Source organism: Sorex araneus, chromosome X (assembly GCF_027595985.1).
Source record: "Sorex araneus isolate mSorAra2 chromosome X, mSorAra2.pri, whole genome shotgun sequence".
Classification (NCBI taxonomy): Eukaryota; Metazoa; Chordata; class Mammalia; order Eulipotyphla; family Soricidae; genus Sorex; species Sorex araneus.
In genome coordinates, this window is record NC_073313.1 from 73,735,234 (window position 1) to 73,754,340 (window position 19,107).

A 19,107-nucleotide genomic window follows, 5' to 3' on the forward strand; every position below is an offset into this window, starting at 1 on the left:
CTTCTTGGAAGAAGAGAAGGCGTGTTATGTCTGCCAAGGAGTTACTATGCAAAATATAGAAAGGTCTCACCCAGCTGAATAGCATAAAAGCCAGCAGCCCCATCCAAATGTGAGCTGAGTCCTTAATGGAGCTTTCTCCCAGAGAAGACAGATACAAGGACATCAGACTCGTGAAACAGTGCTCCACATCACTTAGAAGGGAGATGCAAATGCAAACCACATTGGCATAACGCTTAGCTCCCAAGAGAGGCTTCCAGCAGGAAGACGAGAAATACCCAGGGATGAAGATGCTGTGGGTGGAGATAACGGAACCTTGGGGCATCGCTGGCCAGGGTGGAACTCGGCGTTGCTCCCGTGAAGACTCCTCAAATAATTACAAATGGGTCCAGCAGTGGCATGCCTGGGCATTCGTTTGAAGGCCAGGAAAACCTGAACTGGAAAGGATGCACTCACAACAGCAGCCCAGTTGCCCAGGCAAGAAGACGCCGGGCGTGGGGGTGCTGGAGTGATAGCACAGCGGGTAGGGCGTTTGAGTTGCACGTGGCCGACCCGAGTTCAATTCCCAGCATCCCATATGGTCCCCTGAGCACTGCCAGGGGTGATTCCTGAGTGCAAAGCCAGGAGTAACCCCTGAGCATCGCTGGGTGTGACCCAAAAAAACAAAAAAATATAAAAAAAAGAAGACGCCTGGTATGCCCGTCCACAGACAACTGGGTAAACAGTGTGGCCTTGGAAGCAGGACTGGGGCTCACAGGGTAAGGCCAATACTTGGCCTTGGTGTTCTTTGCCTTGGTTTTTGGTGTTGGGGCCATACTTGGTGGTGCTCAGGGGTTATTCCTGGTCCTCAGAAACTAATTTAAGCGGCTCTCAGGAGACCAGATGGGATGCCAGGGATTGAACCCAGGTTGGCCACATACAGGGCAAACAACCTACCCACCATACTATAATAGCTCCGGCCCCAGGCCTTGGGTTTTATTTGCAGTACTACTTGGCCTCTGTAGCACCACCAGAAGTGGACATGGTGGTTACAACAGTTTGTTTGTTTGGTGGCCACAGCCGGCAAAGCTCAGGGCTTACTCCTGGCTCTGCACTCAAGGATCAATCCTGATGGGCTCAGGGGACTATATGGGGTGTTGGGGATGGAACCTGGATCAGCTGTAAGGAAAGTGCCCTCCCCGCTGTGCTATGGCTCTGCCTCCTCCCACATCTTTATTAAAAAGAGGCAGAGACATAGCACAGAGGTTAAGGTACTTGCCTTGCAGGTCACTGATCCCATTCTGATTCCCAGCACCACATCCAGTCCCATGAGCCCCTCCTGGAGTGACTCCTGAGTACAAAGACTCTGTGCTAAGCCAAGTGTCGTCCAAAAACCCAAAAAAGAAAAGAATGGGGGGGTGCAGAGGAAATAGTACAGTGGGTATGGTGTTTGCCTTGCACGCAGCCCACATTGTTTCGATCTTCAGTATCCCATAGGACCCCCGAGCACCGCCAGGGTAGATTTCTGAGTGCAGAGACAGGAGAAACTCCTGAGCATCGCTGCGTGTGACCAAAATAATAATAAGAATAGATAAAAGAAGGGGCTGGAGCGATAGCACAGCGGGTAGGGCATTTGCCTTGCATACGGCCGACCCAGTCTCGATTCCTCCGTCCCTCTCGGAGAGCCCAGCAAGCTACCAAGAGTATTTTGCCCGCTCGGTGGAGCCTGGCAAGCTCCCCGTGGCGTATGCAATATGCCAAAAATAGTAACAAGTCTCATAATGGAGACATTACTGGTGCCCACTTGAGCAAATCAATGAACAACGGGATGACAATGCTACAGTGATAAAAGTGATAAAAGAAACAAAGTTGTGGGGCCAAAGAGTGGGTAGGACACCTGGCTTGCACACAACCAACCCGGGTTCGGTTTCCAGCATTTCGAGATTATGGTCCCCATAGTCCTGTCATGAGTGATCCCTGGGCACAGAGCCAGGAGTAAGCCCTGGGCATTACCAGGTGTGGTCTAAAAACTAGAAAAAAGTTATTATATATACATATATATCAATGGAATATTACCCTGCATTCAAAACTGAAACTGGGTCATTTGGCACAATATGAATGGAACTCTGAATGATTATGTTAGGTGAAATAAATAAGGAAGGTCAACTATATGTAAAGAAAATGAACTGACAAAAGCCAGAAAGAACGCGTAGGGCCAGAGAGATAGCACAAGAGTTACAGCACGTATCTTGCATGTAGCCAACTTGGATTTGATCTCCGGCACCACATATGGTTCCCGGCGCCCTTCCAGGGGTGATCCCTGAGCACAGAGAATTGGAAGTAATCCCATAGCTCTACTAGGTGTGTCCTCCACCCCCCCCAAAAAAAATCCACAGTAATCACAACCAAAAGAACTCCTAGATCAGGTATAAACGATGGTGGTTACTGGCGCAAGGGGGAAGTGGCAGGAGGAAAGAGCAGAGCAGCCTTCTGGTGGTGGGTGCGGTCCATCCATTCAAGGGATTGGGCTAGATCTCCAAAATTCTAGAGTCAAGCTAATGATCAATCAGTAGCACTGTAGCACTGTTGTCCTGTTGTTCATCAATTTGGTCAAGTGGGCACCAGTAATGTCTCCATTGTGGGACTTGTTGTTACTGTTTTTGGTATATCGAATACACCACAGGTAGCTGGCCGGCTTTGCCATGCGGGTGGGATATTCTTGGTAGTTTGCCAGGCTCTCTGAGAGGGATGGAGGAATCGAACCCAGGTCGGCCGCATTCCAGGCAAAGGAAAAAAAGATGGGCACATGGGTGGAAGGAAATGGACAGTGGTGAAGGGGTGAATGCTGGAATACTGCACGATTAAAACTCAATCATGAACCATTCTGAAACTTGTATCTCATGGGAATTCAATACTTATTCTTTAAAGGGGAAAAAGAAGCACAGAATTAATACCTAGATTTCATCTACCAAGCAGAGAAGGGCAGCCGAGCTGCTTTGAAGAAAATCATTAGCAGAGCTAAGGGTCACCTTCTTATTGGCAGTGGTTCCTACCACAGTGTTATCTAAGAAATACTGATAATGGGGTACACGTGGCCCCTCTTTCAGGAAACACAGTCAGTTTTCCATCGAATGAAACTGTTCTGCCCCAATTTTAATTTTTTTTTTGTTTTTGGGGCCACACCCGGTAGTTCTCAGGGATTTTTAAAATTTTATTGAATCACCGTGAGATAGTTACGAGCTTTCATGTTTGGGTTACAATCACACAATGATCAAACACCCATACCTCCACCAGTGCACATTCCCCACCACCAATATCCCCAGTTTACCCCCCCTTCCAACCCTCCCCCTGCCTCCATGGCAGATAATATTCCCCATACTCTTTCTCTACTTTTGGGCATTACAGCTTGCAGCACAGACACTGAGAGGTCATCATGTTTGGTCCATTATCTACTTTCGGCATGCATCTCCCACCCCAGCTGATTTCTCCAGCCATCATTTTCTTAGTGATCTCTTCTCTATTCCATCTGCCTTCTCCCCTTCACTCATGAAGCAGTCTTCCAGCTATGGGGCAATCCTCCTGGCCCTTGTATCTACTGTCCTTGGGTGTCAGCCTCATGTTATGTTATTCTATACTCCACAAATGAGTGCAGTCCTTCTATGTCTGTCCCGCTCTTTGTGACTCATTTCACTTAGCATGATACTCTCCATATATATATATCCATTTATAAGCAAATCTTTTGACTTCATCTCTCCTAACAGCTGCATAGTATTCCATTGTATAGATGTACCAAGGTTTCTTTAACCATTCATCTGTTCAAAGGCTTGTGGGTTGTTTCCAGATGTTGGCTATTGTGAACAGTGCTGCAACAAACATATAGGTACAGATGTCATTTCTACTGTGGTTCTCAGGGATTATTCCTGGCTGTGTGCTCAGGAAATAATCCTGGTGGTGCTGAAGCAACTATAAGGGGTCACAGGGATCAAGGCAAATGTTTTACTGGCCGTCCTATCTCTTCTTCCCAACTTTGTTGGAGCTCTCCATGCCCTAGTGTAATTTTATGACAAAAGTCAAGTGTACTATTGAATAGGCTTTCTCCAAGCTTGCAATAAGGAAGATCTTCTTTGGTGGTGGGGCAGGGGGCGGGGGCGGGGGTGGAGGGCACACCTGGTGGTGTTTGGGGATCACTCCTGAGGGTGCTGGGGACTGCATTTGGCTGCAGGCCAGGAAGGTGCCTTAACCCTGGCTCTCTCTCAGGTCCCTTCCAGAAGCTGTTGACACATCCTGGGGAAAGAATGTGGAAGAGAGTAGGAAACACATCCCTGGGGGAGACTTAATAATTTTCATTCCCTGGAGGCAGAGGAAGCTACATACTGACAACTGCCTTCAGGAATTTGAAGAGGAAATTTCGGGTAAAGACGGAAAGTCCAATTTGCATTAGCATGGAAATTATTTTGTAAAAATTTCAACATGGATATACCCTAGTAAGTAATACTGTGCATGACCTGGGGAGGTCCCTGAACAGCGCCTTATCTGCGAGGCTGTAGCACTGAACTGCCACCCTATTTGGCTAAGAATTTAAGCCTGGGGCCCCTGAGCATTGCCTGGCAGTCTCCCTCCAACAGTGCCTAATAATAATAATAATAATAATAATAATAATAATAATAATAATAATAATAATAACATCAACAACAACAATGCAGAGCAGACCAGTAAGCTCCAGTGGGCTAAATGCAGTAATTAACCTTGAATCAGTGAGAAATGTTGACTTTTTTTTTTACTTTTTCAGTCACACTCAGAGATGCTCAGGAGTGACTCCTGGCTCTGAACTCAGTAATTACTCCTGGCAGTGCTCGGGGGAACCCTATGGGATGCCGGGAATCGAACCCGGGTTGGCCGCATGGAAGGCAAATGCCCTACACGCTGTACTATTGCTCTAGCACTGAGAGATGCTGGCTTGATGACCTATTGTTTGATTTTAATTTGGGGGATAGATCACTCCTGGTGGGGTGCTGGAAATTGAATACAGGTCAGCTACAGGCAAAGGAAATGCCATAGCACCACTGTACTCACTCTCACTCTCTCGCTCCGCTCTCTCTGCCTCTCTGCCTCTCTCTCTCTCTCTCTCTCTCTCTCTCTCTCTCTCTGGCACTAATCATCTCATAATGAATCCAAGTAGTAAATCACTGTGCTGTACACCGGAAACCAATGTACTGGTAAAGTCATTTATACTTCCATACAGTTGGGTTTTTCCTGTTCACTTTTTTTTTACTAGTGAATCACCGTGAGGTACAGTTACAGACTTACAACCTTTCGTGTTTGTTTTTCAGTCATACAATGGTCGAGTACCCATCCCTCCACCAGTGCCCATTCTCCACCACCAATGGTCCCAGCATCTGGTGCCACCGCCAGCACTGTTCAGGGATTGCTCCTGACTGCCAGGGTGACACTCCTTGTCACTCTCGGGGGACCCGAGAATCAAATCAGGATTGGCAGGGTGCTGGGTAAGCACCTTACCCCTCTACTGTCTCTCTGTCCCAACAAAATTGTTTTAAGAAAATGAAAAGTAAAGTTCCAGTGCCCGGGAGGAGAAAAAAAGGCGGAAGCCAATGTGAACTCTGAAACTAAGCGGGAGTGAAGGTGGCTATGCGCAGCTTCGGGGGCAGGCCTTTGCACCCACAGAAGCGAGGCCAGAGGTCAGGGGCGAGCAAAGTTCAGGAAAGTTCAGGTGGTCCGGAACTCCGTTGGTGGCTAGAGGGCTGTGGTGCTGGCAGGGGGTGAGGGGTGCTCCCTGAACACAGAAGTGCAAGTGAACGCAATGCGGTCAGGAGATATGTTAGCCTGGGCAGAGTACGGCTTCACAGTGCCAGTTCCCAAGGCCTACTTGACACAGTTTATTCAAAGATGTCACAGAACAAGATAACCGAGGGTGGTTGAGTGCAACTATGATGAACAGATGACAATCCATTCCGTGTGAACAAAAGTGACACCATGTTGTAAACTTCTTTTACTGAGTGTATGCTAGAGTTAGCTAGTAAGGTGCTTAAAAGGCCATGGATATTCAGACATGGATCCCAGGCCTGACACATCTGATTATCAATGTGGGGCAGATACTTCCCGCCTTGAACTCGGATTTGCCAGTTCAATTGGCGACACTCCAATTTGATGGGTCGGTGGGCCTTTAAATGACAGGCTTCAGACAGCCCCTGTCAGAGGGAACCCCCGGATCTCCTCCCTGTCTCCAATGTGACTGGTATGTAGCGTGAACCTCTGGATCTCCGCCTTGTCCCAACGTGCCTGAGAAGGGGAGAGACCCAATCTGACTTGTCTCCAATGTGGTTGATGACCCCTGTCCCTCTGCCAGCCTCACGGCGGGTGGACCGGGGGGCCCTGAGCTGAGACTGCGGAGCTCACAGGATGCCTAAGACTCGTCATATTAAGAGCCCTGGGTTGAGGCTTGAGCCAGCTACAGGTGAGCGTATGATTTGGAATATTGTACTAGTTCCATGAATGCTCTTAGCTGGATTTGCTTAATTATATGTTTGACTTTAGTGATTTATTGACTGTGCGAATTGTTATTCAATAAATTAGAAGCGTGGGAGCATATCTGACTCCACTGGCCTCTATCCTGCCCATGACAGTAATGAACTGGGACCTCATGGGGGTCTTCGGACCAAAAAGATATCCTCAGTGTCTTTTGTGACTCTGTGAAAAGAGTCACAGCGGCCCCAGGCACCTGGCGCTGACCCTGACTTCATTACTTCATAAAAGGCAAAGTGACTTCATGACCGTGGTTCTAAAGTGTCCATTTGGAAACGAAAGTAATTCTGGTGAGGAAGCAGGGATCTGAAGGGGGATGGACTCAGCTGGAAGGGAAAGTCTGGGGTCTCTCAGGCACCTATAAAAGGCAGAGCGGACAGAGTGATAGTACAGTAGGCAGAGCACTTTGGCCTTAAATGCAGCTGATCCGGGTTCCATCCCCAGCACCCCAAAGAGGCTCCTGAACATTGCCAGGAGAGATCTCTGAGCACAGAGCCAGGAGTAAGCCCTGAGCACAACAGAATAAGGCTCAAAACAAACAAACAAACAAACAAACAAACAAACAAATGAACAAAAAGAGGAACCAGGATAAAATTAAGAGGTGTATCTATATTCTGGACTATTAGTCAGCCATAAAAAATGAATGAAATCGGGGCCGGAGCGATAGCACAGCGGGTAGGGCGTTTGCCTTGCACGCGGCCGACCCGGGTTCGATCCCCGGCATCCCATATGGTCCCCCAAGCACCGCCAGGAGTAATTCCTGAGTGCAGAGCCAGGAGTAACCCCTGAGCATCGCTGGGTGTGACCCAAAAAGCAAAAAAAAAAAAAAAAAAACAAAACAAAAAATGAATGAAATCTTACCATTTCTGCCATGGATATAACTCAAAGGCATGATGCTCGTGAAATAAATCTGACAGAGAAAGCCAAATGCTAGGTGATTTCATATCTGGAAACTAAGGGAAAAAAGAAGCTCATAGAAAACATCCATCAGAGGCAGGTAGGAAAGAGGGTCCAATGGTACAAACTAAGTTGTAAAATAACTAAGCACTGTAAGAACTATGTAGCACTGTCATCCTGTTATTCATTGATTTGCTTCAGCGGGCACCAGTAACGTCTCCATTGTGAGACTTCTTGTTACTGTTTTTGGCATATCGAATACGCCACGGGTAGCTTGCCAGGCTCTGGTGTGAGGGCAGGATACTCTCGGTAGCATGCCAGGCTCTCCGATAGGGACAGAGGAATCGAAAATTGGTTGGCCATGTGCAAGGCAAATGCCCTACCCGCTGTGCTATCTCTCCAGTCCAAGAAGGATGTAATACAGATAAATACATAAGTGTACTATGATGATTACAGTTAATGCTATATCACATACTCAAATGTTGCGAGAGTAAATCTTTACAGTTCTCATGGCAGGGGTATGGAAGACACCACGTGCACTGCAATGCTCTGAGTTGGGTCCCCGATACCACTGGGTATAGCTCAAGTGGCCACCGAGCACCGCACAGCCGGGGCACAGCACTCATCAGCCAGGATGGCTCCAAGACTAGTTCTTCCATCCCCACTGGACCCTCTTAGAAAGATCTCATCACAAGCAATGAAATGTTGGGGCTGGAGCGATAGCACAGCGGATAGGGAGTTTGCCTTGCATGTGGCTGACCCGGGTTCAATACCCGGCATCCCATATGGTCCCCCAAGCACAGCCAGGAGTGATTCCTGAGTGCAGAGCCAGGAGTGTAACCCCTGAGCATCGCTGGGTGTGACCAAAAAAGCAAAAATGAAAAAAAAGAAATAAAATGTTATCACTATAAATGGTGATTAATATGAACTGAACTTACTGTGATCATTTCAAAATGTATATGAGGATTTGAAATTTTGGGGGGGAATCTACACCCAGAAGTGCTCAGAAGTCACTCCCAGCAGTGTTCAGGGTATCATATGTTGCTGGGAATTGAACGCAGGACTCCTGAATGCAAAACATTTACTCTGCCCTTTGAGCTACCACTCCAATCCCATAAATATAGAATGCATTGTGTTGTACATCTGAAAACGTTACATGTCAATTATATCCCAATTAAAAGGAACAAAGTGAGAACATTTCACCTAATAGCAAGGTTTTCTTTTTTTTGCCTCCACCTTCCCTCTCTGTACATTTAGAAAAAAGATAGATAAAGTGTGCAAAGTAATGACAAATATCTAGAGCATTTGTCTTTGACTTACTTCACTTGGTATAAAACCCTCTAAGTCCAAAGCTGGAAAGATATGACAGGGGATAAAGCGCTTGACTTGCATGTGGCCGCCAAACCCGTACCACCCCCCCCCCCCCGCACACACACCACATTTGGTCTCCCAATTGCCAAGTCAGGTCCTGAGCACAACCCACAACCGAGTATAGTGCAAAAATCCCACATGAAGACCAAGCAAGCCAAAATAAACAACAAAAGTCCTCTAGATTTATGTTGTCACAAGGGGCAAGATTCCATCTTTTTTCATACCCATTATCCATTCATCCCTCAATGGGCATTTGAGTTTTTTACGTATTTTGGACAATGGGATATAATGCTGTGGAAGAAACAGAAATGCACATATCTGTCTGAGTAAGCACTGTCATATCCTTTCAGTAAGTAAGTAGGAAAGCTGGAGCCTCTGCTATTTCTGTATATCAGTAGGGCTGGAGAGATCATACCGGGGTTATGGAGTAGGCCTTGTCTGTGGTGGGCTCAGTTTGACCCCACCCCTTCCCCCCAGGGTATTGCATGGTCCCTTCCCCCATCACCTCCAAGAGCAACCCCTCAGCATAGCAGCCCCATGCCCCCACCCCACCCCAAATAAGTCATGACTTATTTATAAATGCCATGACTTCACTTATAGGTGACAGTGGGGCGAGGGGGGGAGGGGGAACATCTCTTAGACATTAAGAAGAAAATGTAAGTTAACAGAGAAAACAGGGGACGGGGGTGTGGATAAATTGGGTATAAGGGATCAATTATATGGTGATAGACAGAAATGAGTCTGGGTGGAGATCTTCAGGTTGTACACACAGGTGGGGCTGCAGCGATAGCACAATGGGTAGGGCGTTTGTCTTGCATGCGGCCAACCCGGGTTCGATTCCTCCGGCCCTCTCAGAGAGCCCGGCGAGCTACTGAGAGTATCCTGCCTGCACGACAGAGCCTGGAAAGCTACCCATAGTGTATTCGATATGCCAAAAACAGTAACAACAAGTCTCACAATGGAGACGTTCTGGTGCCCGCTTGAGCAAATCGATGAACAACGGGAGGACAGTGCTACAGTGCTACCTAGCTAACATTTTTTTCTGCTTTTTGGGTCACACCTGGCGATTCACAGGAGTTGCTCCTGGCTCTGCACTCAGGAATTAAACCTGACGGTGCTCAGGGGACCATATAGGATGCTGGGAATCGAACCTGGGTCGACCGCATGCAAGGCAAATGCCCTACCCACTGTGCTATCGCTTCAGCCCCAGCTACCTAGCTAGCATTTTAAACTGCTGTGACTTCAATTGTTTAAAAATATATGAGTGGTCAGAGAAGGGATCACCAACTATAATGTAATCGAAGGCCATGTGGGGGAAGGGAGTTGCGGGCTGAATGAGGGCTAGAGACTGAGCACAGTGGCCACTCAACACCTTTATTGCAAACCACAACAGCTAATTAGAGAGAGAGAACAGAAGGGAATGCCCTGCCACAGTGGCAGGTCGGGGTGGGGGGAGATGGGATCGGGGAGGGTGGGAGGGATGCTGGGTTTACTGGTGGTGGAGAATGGGCACTGGTGAAGGGATGGGTTCCCGAACTTTGTATGAGGGAAGCATAAGCACAAAAGTGTATAAATCTGTAAATGTGCCCTCACGGTGATTCACTAATTAAAAATAAATAAATAAATCAAAATAATAATAATAAATTAAAAAAATATATCTGAGTGGTGAGAAGTGCTTAAAGCCATCCCAGAAAAGTTGAACAGCAGTGATCAATTTGAAATCAGCCACTTGGAATCAGTGGGGTCCCTCTGGGCTGAAGTTTCTCACGCTGTATCACAATCCCTATGCCCGTCCCAAATCTCAGGCATTCCCACTGCGATTGTAATTCACCTAGGTGGCAGGGAGGGGGGCATTCAGCTAGGCCACAACCTGGGCCTGATCACACTTTGCAGAAAGCTAAATCAAATGATAATGTTGACAAGTAAAGGGAACGAGGGACCAATCACCCAGAAATTAAAGCAGAGGTTTCAGATGCCTTCCCCAGGGAGAAGAGGGAGGTGTTGGCTCTATCTGGATCTGGATGAGCTGCTTACTCAGCTACTCAGCCATTACTAAGTGACCAGATCTTTCCTGCGTGCTCCTAGGGGTCAGGTGCTGAGTGGGCACCACGGCAGACGGAAACAAGCTAAACCAGGTCCCTGCTCTCCTAGCAACAGATCCAGCAGCTGGTTCAAATTGCTGTCTTTAGGGGACTGGAGCCACAGTACAGTGGGGAGGGCGTTCGCCTTGCAGCGGCCAACCTGGGTTCGATCCCTGCCAGCCTATAGGGGTCTCTGAGCACCACCAGGAGTAATTCCTGAGTGCACAGCCAGGAGGAACCCCTGAGCATCACTGGCTGTGACCCAAAAAGCAAAAAAAAAAAAAAAAACCAAAAAGCAAGAAACAAAAAACAAAAAAGAAGTAACCTTTGAGCATTGCCTGGGGTGGCCCCCAAACTAAATTGCTGCCAATGGGTCATTAATCAGTTAGTCCAGCAGCCCTGAGGCTTCAAGTACCAGCAGAAAAGGCAGCATTATTTTTTTGTTTTGCTTTTTGGGTCATGCCCGATGATGCACAAGGTTACTCCTGGCTTGGCACTCAGGAATTACTCCTGGCAGTGCTCGGGGGACCTCTATGGGATGCTGGGAATCGAACCCGTGTTGGCCACATGCAAGGCAAATGCCCTACCTGCTGTACTATTGCTCCAGCCCCAAGGCAGAAGTTATATTCTTGTTCCTTCAAGACTAGTCCTCCGAGAGCTAGTGGCTGGAACCCAGGCCTCCCCAGGCTCCAAGAGGCAGAGGTGTTCCTACCTGTTACCTGGTTAGTTCGGGGGCTCAAAGGGGGAACCTTTGATGGTGCCTATGTCTAACCTCAGGCTGGGCCATGCAGTACACGCAGATGGGCTGGACAGCCGATAAGAAGCATCGGAGTCAGTCCCATCTCACACCACTGCCAGGCCACATGATTTCAAGGGACGGTCCCAACCCCCCTGCTGCTCGTGAATAAAGGCTCTCCAAGGCACAGTCTTCACAAGGTCAACAGCTTGGCCACTTTGGTTAACCACGTGGCAATGCCCTAGTTGAGATTATTGGGCCGGAACTACCCTGGACAGTCCCCCTGCACTGTCCCCACTCTGGTCAGTCCTGCCTGATGAAGAACCAGAGATCCTGCTACATCAACCTTCATAACGCAGATTAGCACCCGGGTTGGCTCGCAAGCATGTGGGCTTGGCAAAAAACCCGTATCGGGGCTGGAGCGATAGTACAGCAAGTAGGGTGTTTGCCTTGCACGCATCCAACCCGGGTTCGATCCCCAGCATCACATACGGTTCCCCAGCATACCAGGAGTGCAGGAGTGCGGAGCCAGGAGTAACCCCTGAGCATCGCTGGGTATGAGCGGTGGCGGGGGGGGGGGGACAACGTATCCTTTGCTCCCTGCCTTTCCTACCCAGCTCCTGTGATCCCCTGAACCTGATGTACTCTTTTCCGTCCCTCCAGCTTTTTTCATTTTTATTTTTATTTTGTTTTGCAGAGGCTACCCCTAACTCTTGCTTGTCCGGAAGTGCAGGCCTGATGATTGGGTGCTAGGGGCTCCCCAGGGCCACAGCCGATGGTGGCGGTGGATACTAGGCACATGCACTAGAACTCGCGCTCTTGGCCCAGCCCCCCCAAACTGTTAGACATCCTGTCTCGCTCACTCTACCTTTCTCTTGGCCAGGCTCAAAGGCCACCTCCTTGTCCTTGGAATTCTATGTAGCCCTTGGGTGCTTTTAGTACAATTGGAAGTGCTTTCTAGACTCTATTCTCTTTCAAGAAGAATGTGTCCTTTGAGGATAAGTTTTGTTTTTTAATTATTTTTTCATTTTCCCTTTCCTTTCAAGGCCTAGCGTAGCTTTAAATAAATATGTGTGGAGCACTTTAATGGCAAGTTTTTCCTCTCTCAGGGAATTTGCTTTACTTTTTAAATGCACTGATCAATGACCAACCCACTTCAAAATTAATGGCAATACTTTCCTATGACCTGAAGGACAGGTGTCACACATCGATCTCTAATATAATATGTGCTGGTCTGGGCATGATCAAGAGACAGTGGGGGGTCTGTAGCACTGTAGCACTGTCCTCCTGTTGTTCATTGATTTGCTCAAGCAGGCACCAGTAACGTCTCCATTGTGAGACTTTTGTTACTGTTTTTGGCATATTGAATACACCACAGGCAGCTTTCCAGGCTCTGCCGTGTGGGCGGGAGACTCTGTACGGGCGGGATACTCTTGGTGGCTTGCCGGGCTCTCCGAGAGGGACAGACAAACGCGGGTGGGTGGTGTGGAAGGCAAATGCCCCACCTGCTGTGCTATCGCTCCGCCCAGTGGGGGATCTAGGTTTGTTTTTCTTCCGGTTTTTGATTTGGAAGATGGCGGTGCTCGGGACCACTTCCCTGGCACTTGCTTAGGGACAGTGCAGAATCTGGGGGTGTCCCCACGCAGGACTGTGATCAGTGACCATGCTGAGCCAAGACTCAGGGACTCTCAACACCCACTCCCTGCTGCAGCCCTCCCTAGCAGGTCCTGTAATCTCATTCTCACTCCACTCCACCTCACCCGACGTCCTGGCGTGCATCACTTCCGGTCCCTACTCTAAACCACTCTCGCCTACCATGGGTCTCTGGAGGACTTTCTCTTCTACCCCGCAGCCCCCCACCCCCACCCCGTGTTCCTTTGGGTCCAAGGGGATCATTCTTTCTGGGCAGCCAGCGACCCGGGCTGGCCCTGAGGCTCCTCCCTAGGGGTCCTGAGTAAACCCACTTGGAAACGTTAAGATCTGGGGTGCTTACGCAAACTTCAACGCGGTCACAGTGGTTTCAGTTCAGAAATTCTTCACTATCTAGTGCTGTTTGTCCCTGCTTTATCTAGAACCCCATCAGTGTTCATGGTATATTGATTTTTAGGGGAGGAAGAACAAGGGCGTGGGCGTCCAGATTCTTCCACCGCAGAATATGAATTACGCCCTCAATAACCTCCGGAGACAGAGTTCCCTTTCACAGATGAAAAGCTCCTGTGAGCAAACATCTCGGGGCTTTGCCTAAAACCATGCCGGGGGCTGTGTGCTCAGGGCTTACTCCCGGCGGCGAGAGGAGCCTCCACAGTTGACTGGCCACCAAGTGAGCGGCTTCCCTCCTGTACTCTCTCCCAGCCCATGGGTTTTCAGCATCCAAAGCGCGGAGTGAAGGTACTCTGGACCCTTCGCTGAAACCCACTTCATCCTGATGGATCGCCCTGGTCTCGCTGCTTACCTAAAAAAAAAAAAAGAAAAAGAAAAAAAAAAAGAAGCCAAGTATCATGGCCTCTCTCCATGCTGCACCCGTCACCCAAATCACAGCCCACTACAAAAAAAAAAAAAAATCCAGCATCGCCGGCCAGTATGTTGTTACTTGCACACTGTGTAAAAGTGAAGTGCACGGCTGGGTGAGGTTAACTAGGGGATTCCCCGAATTTCACGCCGTGGTCCAGCCTGACACCGTGGCTACCGTGACCACCATGGGTCAAAACGGTTAGGCGCGTGAGGCACGTGGACCAACGGCTGCTCCAACCCCGCGGGCGCCTGTTAGGCCTGCCCGTTGACGAATTGTAAGTCCGCTCGCAGGTATTCGTTCAACAAACATTTATTGAGCGCCGGCAACTGTGCCTGGCGCCACGGAATAAAATGGTCAACAAGGCAAATGAGGCTCCCTCCTTGAACAGATGCGTCCGGCTTCAAAGGCCGCCACGCTCTGCCCAGCGGTGGTGGGGAGGGCACGCCTGGGGGGGGGCGAACAGTCCAAAGTGGCCTCTTAAGGCAAACTACCTGCAAAACTGTTTAACTTAGGGAAGGCTAGGGTCCAGGAGCCTTGCACCGAGCAAGGGCGAGGGCAGGCCGCTCGCCAGCAACTTGGGGGCCACGCGGGCCTGTTTAAAGCAGCCGGTGGCGCTTGGGCGTCGGGGAGTCCGAGACGCCGTCGCCGCAACTGGCCGAAGTGCGCTTGCGGGTCCCCGCACTGTCCGGGCTGAAGGCCACCTCTCCCATGGCGTCGCTGGCCGCCGCCGCCGCTGCCCCCTCCGTCGGGGGGCTCCTCGGGGGCAGCTCGGCCCCCCGGGGGACTCCGGAGCCCACGCTGATGCTCTCCAGGGCCCCGCTGAGCCCGTGCAGGGCGATGGCGTCGTGGAAGGGGCGCAGATCGGCTTCGCGGGCACTGCTTCCGGGCTCGGGGCCGGGGGGCTCGGCGGCGGCGGGCGGCTTCGGGGGCGAGCGCGGGGCGCGGGGCGCCGCCCGCGACGTCGGGGGGTCCTTGCCGCACAGGAAGCCGATGAGGTCTTCGCGAGGGATGGTGCTGCGGCCCTTCCGGGCCCAGTCCAGCAGGTCGCGGCTGCGGCGCCGGCGGCCCACCTGCACGCCCAGCTCGAAACTTCGCCGGTGCGCGTCGCCGCTCTCCTGGTACAGGCTGGTCACGGCCATGGCCGCGTGCTGGAAGGGGTCCCACACGGACGGCCCCGCCTGCGCGTCCTTGTACAGCTGCGCCACGGCGATGGCCGAGAGCTGGAAGAGCTGCCACAGCCGCTGCCGCTCGCCCTGCAGCCCGGGCCCGTCGGCGCCGCCCGCGTCGGCCGGCTCGCCCTGCTCGGCCTCGGCCAGGCACTGGCGCTCCCACTTGCTCAGCCACGGCTCGGCCTCGTCGGCCTCGGCGTCGGCCGCCGCCTCCTCCATCCGCGTCGCTGCCGCCGCGCCCGGCCCGGCTGCCCGCGGGCTCCGCGTGCGCCCGCGGCGGGGAGGGCGGCGGGGCCGGGAGGGCAACGGCTGCCGCGCGCGCCGCCCGCGTGCACGCCCCGCCCCGCCCCGCCCCTGCCGCCCGCCCGCGCCCGCCGCCGAGCCCCTTCCGGCCCCGCCGCACCCGCCCGCACGTGGGAGGCGGCCGGTCCCCGCCGCCCCCGTCGCATCCCGGCCGCACAGCCCGCAAGGCCCGGGCGGAGCGCGCCAGGGTGAGGGTGCGGGTGCGGGCGACGCGCGGCCGCTTCTTGGCCGCGATCCCCCGCCGTGTCCTCCTCCTGGGAAAGTGTGTCGCTCAGGGCATCGCGGCGGCCGGACCCCCACCCCCCCCCCCCAGCGCAGTGACCTCCAAGTGCCTAATGAGGCGGCTGGCACCGCCAGTCGCGGGTTTGAGAACTTCCCCGCAGTCCCCGCCGAGGCCCTGGGCTGGGCCACTTGCCTACTTTAAACATCCCCAGAATAGCCGCAGGCCAGGTATTGATCCCCGCTCCGCCCTGCGCCCCCCCACCCCGAGCCCCGCATCTTTGCAAGGTGTTTTGGCATTACTAAAAAAGAGATGAGTTTGGGGGCGTTCCCTGTTGGGGTCTACTTTCAATTACTGAAGAAGGGGGAAGAAAATAGGAAAAGTGAAAGCCCCAGCACATGGCATTGCTGCTCCAGTGTCGAATTCAGCACCCGGGACGGGAGGGGGGTTCCCCTAATCTCCAACACCCTAAAATCCTAGCTAGTTAAAACATCACAGTCAGAGCAAATGAATTGCTAATGGTGTTACTGCTGCAATCCTTCCCTCGAGTTCAACAAGCCCCTGTCACCACACGAGCCTGGTTCGGTGCAACCTATTAGAGCAAATTGTATGGAGAAAAATTACCCCTGAGCTAAGAACATTTTTTTTAATGGGAGAAACGAACATGTAATACGTTCATTAACTGGGGGAGGGGACAGAAGAAAGTAGCGGGTTTGTTGTGGCCTGTTTGCCAAGTCTCCAGAAAGCCTTGCAGATAAAAAGATAAAGGAAGCAAATCCAAATCGGTTCAATAATTGGCACGTAGGAAACTTGGGTGTCTCGACTAAAATGCTGTAATCCCCCAGCGTTATCATCTTCCTTCAAAGACATACCTGTTTCTAAATTAAATAAGCGCGAGGGGAAGGAGGAGGCGAAGAAGACGGAATTGTGCCCTTCCTCTGCCGAGCGGGCTCCTTCACGATTCATTAAACCCTTTTTCCATACGTGTAATTGGACTCTTCTCATTTACATAAACGAGGGATGAGGCAAAAGCCCTAAGATCAACCCCCCAATAAGAGATATCCAAAGGGGAAAATGGCCACAGGAGAAAATTCCAGAAAGCCAGAGCCTCCTCCGCAGAGAGCCCCGACGTAGTTCACAGCCAAGGCGTGGACTGGCCTTCCAGGTCTCCCAGCGTGGCCCTGCACTCAGTGCCTCCTACTGATTACCAGACGTACGTGTTTTTATATTTTCTCAGTACAAACCCCGGACTTACATGACTGACAATAGGAAACCACCACCACCCCCTCCCCACTTTGATTGGGTTCAAAACCAAGAAGAAAGGCTGCACTGTCTTTGAATGAGCACAAACCTCTGGGCTCGGGATGTCTGCCTGGTATTCTCCATTCACTTGGTTTCAGCACCTGATTAATTAGTTAATTAGTACTTAGAGCTGACTAGGCCGAGTCGGCAATTTTCATGCCCTGCATGGTGAAATCTTGAATCCCGCATTGAAATTTGTGTCGCACACCCTAATTATTATCACCCCACTACTTTTAAAGCCACTGCACCAAATTATTATTATACACAGAGCCAGACAACTGTGTGGGAATATGTTCTGCTTAAGAAATAATGGTAGACAATCAATATTTTTCACTGTTGCCCTTTACACATTTAAATAAAACAATTGGGTGAGGAAATTTTACTTCAATTAGCCTTTAACTCCATCCATAGAGAAAATGATTTTTTTTATATTGGGAGGGTGGTTTAAAAAGAAAAACAGAGACACCACACCAATGATTTTTATAATTTTACCAGTTCCTCCCATGGCAAAATGTGCATTCATGGGACATATTTGACATAAGTTTTGTTCCTACACACGTCGAATAATATTAGGAATTAAAAAGTCTATAGGAAAAAAAAAACAAGATAATCCAAACTAAGGAAAATGATGTTCAGTGTTGGGAGTATATATGTGTGCATGCAGATTTTGATGTTTGTTGGTTTGGTTTTTTTTTTGCATGACCCACTTTAGAAATGTTTTCTCTGGGGAAAGTATTCTCCGGCCACCCCCATAATTCTTCCATAAATACCATCAATTTCATGTCAGAACTAAGGTTAAATACCAGTTAGGGATAAATGACTGTCTAATATTGTTTAGGATACAATTCTAATCTGCCCTTTTCCCTATGTTCCATTACCAGAAAGTTCCCCAGCATCCCAATAATTTTCATTACTCCCGGTAGCTCTTTTCACCTGAAACGATCCTATATATCAGTAGAGGGTTGCCTGTAATTGTACGAGCTAAATGGGACACAAAACTGGATACACAAGCACACAGATCTGTAAATGGGTCAGGCTGAAAGCAAAAGTAAACACCAATCTTAGGAAATGAAAGAAGTTAAAAGATAAGTGTTAAGGACCTGATTCTTTTTTGGAGAATAAAACAAGATTTAGTAGCTTTCCACTTAATTTAAATGAAAAGAATCACTACCTTACATATTGCAGTGATAATGTAATGGGGAACGAAAACAAAAAAGTCTTTGTACGAATGACACCTCCTATAGTTGTTGTGAAGAAACTTTTCCCCTTGGTATCTGCTAACAAATTCTAATTAATGCTGCACATTCCTTTACTGAAATCATTTAATGCGTAACAAGGGGGGTAAAAAGAAATGCTGAATGCTCGGTGATTGCCCTGTTAGAATTATGGGAGTGAAAGCCTGGGGCCCCAAACTTACTGTCTATTAAAGCCAAGCTTTGAAAAAGAAATGCAACCTACAAAAGCTGTCAATCTCCCTTGCCCCTAAAGCCTGGGTTCACATGGATTCAAGTGACAGCCCTCCTCCCCCACGCACAATACATCAATCTGTCTCTCCCACAAGCACCCACAGCCCATTGTGTTGGCCGCAGGTGCCTATTATGGCACCCATGGCTGCCTCCCACAGCTCCGCCCCTGAGAAACAGGAACTGCACACAATGGAGCCCTGTGGGAAGACAGAGGTGGGTGTTGGGAGGGATAACAGACAGATGGTAAAGGGTCTACGGTAGTAAGGTAGTTTCAAAACAAATGTCAAACATTCCAAATTATTGCTTTCACGTGCCTCCCCTTTTGAATTGCCTGCGCTTCAATCACCATCTGTCGTAATTATAAAAACACTTACCTGTTAGGATGAGTCGGGCACCCCTTCTGGGGTGGTGGTGGAGGAGATGAACTTCAGCACCCAACTCCTATTTAACTTGCAGGTTTCTCAAGGTCACAGACAGCAGAACTGCAGTTAAGTCCATACCAGGAGACTCTTGCGGAGGGGAAAAAAAAAGGAA

At 50.0% G+C, this 19,107-nt stretch overlaps 1 protein-coding gene across 1 annotated transcript; it reads right to left on the reverse strand.

Moving 5' to 3' along the window:
• Positions 1 to 14,494: 14,494 nt before the first annotated feature.
• Positions 14,495 to 15,505, reverse strand: HAPSTR2 (HUWE1 associated protein modifying stress responses 2). The gene has a single exon (XM_004606648.2). It carries the CDS (start codon positions 15,499 to 15,501, stop codon positions 14,710 to 14,712), a length of 792 nt encoding a protein of 263 aa, XP_004606705.2. The 5' UTR covers positions 15,502 to 15,505; the 3' UTR covers positions 14,495 to 14,709.
• Positions 15,506 to 19,107: the final 3,602 nt, after the last annotated feature.

What these genes read in the sequence shown, in the direction of transcription:
- HAPSTR2 (XM_004606648.2), bottom strand. Translation starts at nt 15,501, where the DNA reads ATGGAGGAGGCGGCGGCCGACGCCGAGGCCGACGAGGCCGAGCCGTGG.